At 46.6% G+C, this 8,593-nt stretch overlaps 1 protein-coding gene across 11 annotated transcripts in view; it reads right to left on the reverse strand.

Moving 5' to 3' along the window:
• SLC4A7 (solute carrier family 4 member 7) overlaps window positions 1–4,225 on the reverse strand; it is a 92,993-nt gene extending 88,768 nt beyond the window's left edge. For all 11 annotated transcript variants that reach the window (XR_012054584.1, XR_012054583.1, XM_030264999.4 and 8 more), the window contains exon 1: window positions 3,950–4,225. Coding sequence is in view for 9 of the 11 variants with exons in the window: in XM_030264999.4 (XP_030120859.2) it covers window positions 3,950–3,997 (48 nt within the window). In the remaining 2 variants the exon portion in view is untranslated. The remainder of the gene's footprint in view (window positions 1–3,949) is intronic.
• Window positions 4,226–8,593: the final 4,368 nt, after the last annotated feature.

Here is an 8,593-nt window from a genome sequence, read left to right on the forward strand (position 1 = left end):
ACTGCCACACAGCTATAACTGTATTGCCTGAACTTGTGCAGAGCATTTGTTCAGCCAGATGCCACAAACTTGTGGGGGAGGAGAGCTTCCTGCACAGTCCTCAATTATGCAGTACAAACATACCCTCAGTTACCCTTGTCCAGCCATAAAGGGAAAGCACCAGTCTGAGCTTACTATGTTAGTAGGGAAAAAAACTTGTATGCAGAGAATATGTCGTTTGACTTCACATCACAGAAGCCCCATGCTGAATAAGAAGACAGCAGAGGACAGTGACTGCAACCCATCTGATAATGTGCAAGCACATCTCTTAAAAAAAATTCTAAAAAGCTGTAGCCAACCACAGAGCCACTTCAGAAAAAGCACTGTGACACTAATGTCCTCTTCAGTGAGATAAGGCAGACCACAGTACTTCACTGGTTTGATTAGGAAAGCCAGAAGGAGATTCCTGGAAACATGCCTTTCTCCAACAGAGCCACTTCCAGTTCTATCATCATCTACAGTACAATTAATGATAAAAACACACGTGTTTCATTGAAAGATGACATAAACAAACCCATTACTTAACTGTATTTCATGGTCTACAACCTTGTGAATATTTTCATATACATGAAGCAGTACCAAATACTAATAGAAAAAAGTTTCCGTCTACTTTAAGAAAACAAAGTATTTTGAAAATATTACCTGCAAGAATCTAGAGACAGAACTGCACTACACATTCCTTTAAATGCTACTTACAGCTGTTGCAAAGAAGCCCACCAAACACTACAGTAATGAACACCATGATGACAAAAGCTAGAAGCTAGAACTAAGATCACTCATATGCAGTATCAACCATTTTTAATACCACAACTGTCAAACTCGCCACTGAGTGAGTTTGTTACTGTAACTGTCAAACTACCATGTCCCACCCTTATTTTGAAAAGCCCAACAAGAATTACCATAAGTAGCTGTTGAGGGAAAAGGAAAAACTAGACGAGCATACAACTCCTCCTCCTTACACTCACAACCTCCAGCTGTTTTCAAATCCTGGGACTGTTGCTCATCCACTTACTAACATCAATGTATCCGTCTTCCAGCCTTTGTCCGAACTCCCTTTTAGTTCACATTGTATAGCAAATATATCTGTGTATTCCTACACTGAGTTTCTTTTGTCTGTTTTGAACTGAGTGTGATTTCACTGTGTGCCTCCTCTTGCATGTTCACCTACTTTCTCCACAGTACTTTTACAGAGCCTTACCGTATCTCTGTTCCATCATCTCTACTAGGCTGACAAGTCCTATACTGTTGAATCCTTTATCACCTTTGAACTAAATTCATATCCTCTTGTTATTCAGTGAACATTTTCCAATAGTAATGCATCTTTTCTAAGATGGGGGGCAGAACATATGAGAGTATGTAAGGTATGAAAGAACCATGGATTTATGCAGCTATGTGTCTTTCTCCTATTGTATTTTCTAGTCATCCCACATGCTCTGATCATCAGTTGCTCTCTGGTTGTAATAACTATCAGGCATTTGTTTTGCCTCGCCCTTCCAACTTTCAAGTACATATTGCCACTAACCAGGTTCTTTAAAACACCAAAGTTCAAGACACTTATTCATTCTCTTCTGTATGACTAGACCTAAATGTAAAACAAGCACGGTTAAAGGATTTTTTGTATTTTTGAGTAACTAAATGGGAGGGGGAAGGGGCAGCATGTGACTGATAGAAGTGCTCCTTCATAAGAGAGGCACCAGATCTTAACTCGTTACATATCTAATACTCTATAAATACCAGAGGTAGGAAGAAAATTAATTTTTAGGGACTCCTCTGTTTGATTACATTTCTGTACTTTTAAGCCACAGCAATGAAGCTCTCAGATTTGGTCTGAGACTTTTTACAAAGTCCTTTCATCTTACTGAGATGTTTATTCCTGAAGAAGTTATGCACATGTAAGCAGTTTCAGCAAGCTTTGCCAGCATGAAGGTAGCCTGCACTGTCAAGAAACACAGAATTAGAAAAATTAAGTCAAGCTCTATTGTAAAAAATACTCACCTTTTGGATTAAGTAGCCCTCTTATATATAAATTTACATCTCTTGCATATGAAACCCACAACAAAATCAATACTGCTATACTATGCAATTGCCCAAAGATCAGCATGTCGGGTCTTTCTGTAAGCCATTTAATTCATGTGTTTTCCCCAGAAATTCATTTTTTCCAGTTCCTACCAACCCTTCAGCCCTCACTTCTTTAGCCGTTTCAACTCAGCTGGAATTACCTCCCAAATACACTTTGGCACCAAGGTCAGGTATTGCTGTTGCAAGGAAACCAATCTGGACCGCTCCACTGAGCACCTCTGTTCAAAACAGCTGCATCAAAAATGGCCATGCAATAATACAGCAGGAGTTCGTCCCCAAAAAAATTAATTCTTCTTACAACAGAATCTAAATGACTGCTGCTAGACCTGACAAATGTGCTCAGGCCATACTGATTTCCATGACATCTACAATACTCTTTTCATTTGATTCACCTGAGGGTAACCATTACCATCTTCCACTGCAACCCCACACTTAAAGCTTGAAGTTTTTCAACTCCCTCCACACAGTTTAGCATCTCTTTGCTACATATTGGGAGATTTCTCCTATACATAGGGAATATTCTCCTGCCAGCTAAGAGAGACCTCATACAGAAGGGCAAGGTAGTTTTAACATTAATTAAAACTATTAAGCAGTCTGCTCTTACACAGACTCTACCTTGAAGAAGTTCACATGAATTGGGACTATACCTTTTTGCAGCAGCGACCAGATGGAGAAATGGTCTAGAACACACCTGCAAAACCTTTCAATGTGAGCACAAGCATTAACTTCTGAAACCAACATTAAAAGATGGCAACATTTGTAAAATTCATGGCCCTTTGAACCACTAAGTTATCAACAGTCCTGTTATAACAAAGGAAAAACACACTGAACATACTGATGTCAGAGGAAGTGAGCACTTCATTAGACTGCCAATTTTATCAAATGTGACTCAAGTCTCTTCTTGAAGAGTAACGGAAAGATGATGAAAACTCATGTGTTTTCAATGCTATTTCTGTGTGCATCACAGCATTCTTTGGGTTATAAACTACACATCCCTCCTCTTCAGGCACTGAAGACAAATCCCTGTGCGACACCTTTTCGGAAAAGGCCCTGAAGGAGAATATCAGAGTAAGAGCTCAGAGGCTCATTAACAAAATCCAGACCTTGAGTCATCTGAAGGGAGGGGAAATTACAAGCGTGGAACCACATGTATTTTTCAGCAGCACAGGAAGGCAACACATGCCCGCTTCACTGAGCCACCCGGCCCAAGAAGGAAATGAACCCAAGCTCCGTAATTTTACCCATCTCCCCCTCACCAACACTTCCACCCCCCAGGACTAGAAACCCGCCGGGGCAGCGTGCCCACCACCCGAGCCGACCCCGCCACCGTGCAACACGAGGACAAGGGGAAGCTCGCCGCTTGCCATGTGTGCGCACTTCTCCCTCGCCCAGGAACTCGTCAGCCAGCGGGGCAGGGAGAAAGGCGAGGCCAGGGGCGGCCGCGCCGCCCACCGCCGCCGGCACAAGCCCTGCGGGGCTCTCACAAAGGAACGGGGGGGTGGACGGGGCAGCCGCGGCCGCCAAGCACACGGAGCCCGCGGCCGAACAAAAGGCTCCGGCCCCGCCGTGCCCCCGGGGATGGCTGCGGGCGGGGGGACACGGCCCCGCGCACGCGGCCGGCACGCGGGGACACCGGGCGAGAGGGGCCGGGACCCCCGGCCCGAGGGCTCCGCCGCCGAGAGGGCTGCGGAGCCACGGCAGGGGGACAGCCCCGCCGTGCCCCCGTGCCCCGGCAGGAGGGCAGCGGCACGACCCTCGGACAGGACGCGGAGCAGCGCTGCCCCATGGCGGCCCCTTTGTGCGCCCCGCACCGCACAGCACCCCCCGTTACCGTGGTGAGCAACGGTCTCATCTGCTCGCCCGCCCGCTCCTCTTCCATCGCGGCCCCGCCGAGATCGCCCGGGAGACAGAGCGAGAGAAAAGGGCGCGGAGCGGCAGACGAACGGCGAGCTGGAACCGGACGCGGGGGCTGCGCTGCCTGGCGGAGGCGGGCGGCGCCGGTGCCCTCAGGACGGGGCGGCCGCGACTGCTCCGCCGCACCGGGGGCTGAGCCCGGACCGCCTCGGCGGCGCGCCCGCGGCCCCCGCCCCGCGCCGCCGGCCGGGCCAATGGCAGCCAGCGCAGCGCCGCGCGGCCCCGCCCCCGCCCGCCGCCGGGCCGGGGCAGCGCGGGGGCGGCCCGCTCGGTCCCACGCGGAGCCGCGTGGCGGGCCCGGCCCCGCGCCGGGAGCACCGCCGGACACAAGGGACCGGATCCCGGCGGGACCGAGAGCACGGGAGGGCAGCGAGCTCCCAGCGCTGCCGGTGACTACGGCTGCTTGATGCTTGCCTTTCTTTTTTCTTTCTCCTTCTTCTTTTCTTTCTCTCTCTCTCTCTCTCTCTTTTTTTTTTTTTTTTTTTTTTTTTTTTTGACACTTCGCACTTCCCGGTAACTTCTGCCAGCCACTTACCACGCAAGCTGAAATTTTCCATGCCAGGTGTCTGCCTCGGGCTGATTTTTTTTTTCTTTTGGAAAAAAGTAATGAAAGTAATTCAGTCATTTCCAAAAATAATGTTATTTGCCCTTGCATAAATAGTCCAACAATCTTTTATTCAAAAGGCTGGGGGGCTGGGAGCAGTATCAAGGTTGTACTTCTGGCTGCCCCTGTAAAGCTTTGCTCCAGTGAAAGATTTTTGAAACAGCTGTTAACACTTGTCTAGTAGAGATAACTTTGCCTTGTCTGCCTCCATAAAAATTAAAACCTCCTTAGGCTCATTCAGTTGTGAAACACCTTGTGTTGATGGGGCTGAACATCCACATACAGCAGGTGAACCATACCTTCATGCTTCCTCTTCATGACTACATGCTCACGTTGCCCTGGGGCTCCTCCTACTCCCACTACACTTTAGGGGGTATTGCATACCATGGCTCCTTTTTCCACCCTGACACTCTGCCTGGCCGGAGGAGAAAAGTCTTTATTTGCCCACGGCTTCTGGACTGAGCTGTCCCTGAAGCTCAAACATTAACACAGGGAAGTGATGGGCACCAGCAGAGCAGACAGTCCACAAAGCTCTACAACAGGTACAATACAACCAGTTCCCTGGATCACTCTTGGGATGCTCCGGGTTTAGCACTTGTTACATACAGTGTTGGAACTCTGGATGGCTGAGAAGTGTCAGGAAGAAAACAGCAATACCTTCACTGCAACAGGGCCAGTCCCAGCTTGACTTCAGAAAGCAGCAAAAAGTCTAGAGTCACTCAATGAGAGGCACAGAGGTTTCAGGATCAGGCCAGGATTACAGGAGATGCAGTGTAAAAGTGAGGGCAGGCTGACAGCACAGTCAAGACAAAGCAAGGTGGAGAGATCTCAGTTGGAGTGGGTCTCAAACAAGCCCTCTCGAGACAGAAGAGCTTTTGGTCTTATCAGCCATTTCAGAAGCAGCAAATTAAAGGAATGTGTGCCAGGCTGAACTAAGAACACTATAAAAGGAGGCTCTGCAGAGCTTGTGGACAAAAATATAAACCTGGCTGTGGAGGCAAAGCAGGCCTCTGGCAGTGCCTACCAGCAGGAGGCTCAGCACATCCTCAAACACCGGCTTGCTTTGGAGGCTGGCCACAGGAGAGCAAAAGGCTCCTGATGTTTGCCTGAGCCTGGGGAGGAAGAGCTGATTGGTGACCAGTAACCCTCTCTATGCTTTCCAGGAAAGGTTCTGGCAGAGCCAGATCAGTCTGCAAACAAAATTAGTTCACTATTTCTCTCAACAGAAGCAAATGCCCTGGAGGGAATAGCAGGTGCACACACCGTTGGATGGCACTGAACACAGATGCAATCCTTGCAATCCTAGCCAGAGCTCCTGACCCATACGACCTGGAAGGAGGTTTTAAATTAAAGATTTGGCATGCACCTACACCAGGTCACTAAAACCTGCTCTTTGAGAAATGCATCATTAGTGTAAACTCCACCTGCCTAGTTGTACTGAGGAGATGAAGACAAGCTGTGCAGAACTAATTGAACAGGGACCAGTCTAACACATTCTTCAATCAAAGATTATGATCCAGAGTTTTAATGGATAATAAAGCACTGTGCACAACCACCACAAAAATAATGACATGCCTTGATACACCAGCAGTATAACTGTGACCTATTCCATCCTTTCCTTTTCCAAGAACAGTACTAGCAATTTCAGCTGAGTTAAACTATTGAAAATGATCTTGTACAAAACAGCATGGGTATAAAAGGGATGGCCTGTAACTTCAGGTCCCACATAATTGGTGCTAAGTATGCCTCGGGAGCAGATTGTAGCGATCCTCCATTGATACTGGGATGATGACAAACCATCTTCACAAGCACTGAACTTCTCCATTCTCTGGGTATTCAGCTCAGAGAACAGTAATATCTAAAACAGGACTTCCCATAGTGTGCCGTGAACTACTGTATTTAGTGAGATTTCTCAGGGGACAGGAGATGAAGGGTTAGAGTGAGAAAACTGTTTGGTCTATCAAAAACATGACATGAATGCCAGTTAGGTTTGGCATAAAAGGATGTTCCTTTCCCCTTGATCTCTGAGAAGGGAACTCTGACAAGATGCTATACCACTTTTTTCACTGCCATCAGAGAATGCCCAATGGACAAATCAAGGTTCAGCAGGCCAGTAGGGCCCAGCATTCATTCACCTTACTTCCTTTGTCACCCTGTGGATAACAGTATCTCCAGGTAAACACACAGTCATTTGCTGAGCTGGAAATCTTGTTTGCTCACTGCATTCCATCTGGTCACCATATGTATAACTACAACAGAAAAGGCCAACCTAGCTTCCCCGTGCCATGCTGCCCGAGTGAAAAGAAACTGATGCCACTGTTTACAGCAAGTTGACCAGAACTTCAAAACATTCAAACCTTACCAAACCCCCCAGAAGTCATTGTCAAAATAGAAGCAGGCCAGCTTTGTGCATATGAATATGAGTGCAACAGGTGACGTATGAAAGATCGTTAGGGCTTGTGTGGCACTGAAGAGGTGGACCATCAGTATCTTTAATAAGATTCTGTACCTGGTCCACTAAGAGTGGCCTGATGGTGCTTTTCCTCCACTCCTCTTCCTCCTTTTCCTTCCCATCCCCTCCCCAAACACATTCTTGGACATAGATGGAAGCGGCAGAAATTGTTGGATAATCCAGACCTCTGATTAGGAAATTGCCTATCTCCTGTCTCCTTAGGGCAGTGCCATAAGAGTCAGCTTTGCACTTTATTCTTCTGCTGTTTAATTTCTTGCCAACTACCGGGCGCTTAAAGGACTCAAAGAAAGGAAGTTAGAGGCTGAAAAAAGCACCTTCCACCTGGCCTGACACCGCCATCAGATCCATTCCAGTCACCAGCTGCTCTGGCAAGTAGGACCTCTGGCAGGAAGTTACCACAGACTTCATTAACAGGATGGAAAGATGATGTTTGATGGGATAACTGGAACAGCCATTACTTTCACTAAAGTAGATTCTTTCTCAAGGATTTTATTATTAATATTGGCTGTTCTTACAGGCTGACACAATATTACTAACAAAAACACTGTCAACTTTAATGGAGCTGAGTACCTGGTGCAGGCAATCACAACAGGTTATTTTAGCAGCAGTAGCACCTCTAAGAATGGCAAAGGAGGAAAATGCCAGGAGTCAGTGTTCCATGGTCCTTGTAACCTTTTCTTTCAAGACAATGCAGACATAATTTCCATGGCTAAGCCAGAGTTTCATACTGAGGAGCCATCAATACAAAAATAAAAGAAGGAGCTGAGGGCGGAAGAAGATAAGGGACCTGCCCCCTCTTTCTCATTAGAGCATCTAATGCTGGCAGAAGCAAACAAAATTAAAGAAATAGCCTGAGGGGGAGAGGGAAGCAGGATGAAAACAACCAGTTCCTATAGCTACACTAGGACAAAGAACATTCAAATACGAGGAACAAAAGTCAAACAAAAGGTGTAAGGGCAAAAAGACACAAATACTAGTGCAAACAATCACATGTACAGAAGGAGACAGGCAAGAGAAACACCTGGATAGGTTGAGAAGACTGGCTTCAAGCAAAGAAGTGGAGTAAACCTGGTGAGAAAGTAAACCTGATTTCTCAGGGATCAGAAAGGTAAGTATCAGATGTTAAATGGGGTGTGAGGGAAAGAAGGGGTGAGTAAACAAACACAAACTAGAGCTGCAAAAGGAGAAAGAGGCACTCTGACATAATGCTCTTAAAGCAAAGGTTCTAGGGAAGGAAGATTCTCTGCTAGGAGGATTATAGGAGAAAACTGAAGGGTCTCAGGACCCCTGCCAATGTAATTTCTGTATCACATTTTAAAAATGAAATCTTTTCCTATGTGGTCAACTAAATGGTGCATTCTTTACATTCTGAGTACCTGTTTGCCAGGTTCAGACTGAAAAAAACCCAAAGACATTTGCAAAGAAAGCCAGATGATGTTGCATTTTGAGGACAAGTGTCATACAATACTTAGAACATTAAAAAA

The sequence above is a fragment of the Taeniopygia guttata genome, chromosome 2 (genome assembly GCF_048771995.1).
Source record: "Taeniopygia guttata chromosome 2, bTaeGut7.mat, whole genome shotgun sequence".
Classification (NCBI taxonomy): domain Eukaryota; kingdom Metazoa; phylum Chordata; class Aves; order Passeriformes; family Estrildidae; genus Taeniopygia; species Taeniopygia guttata.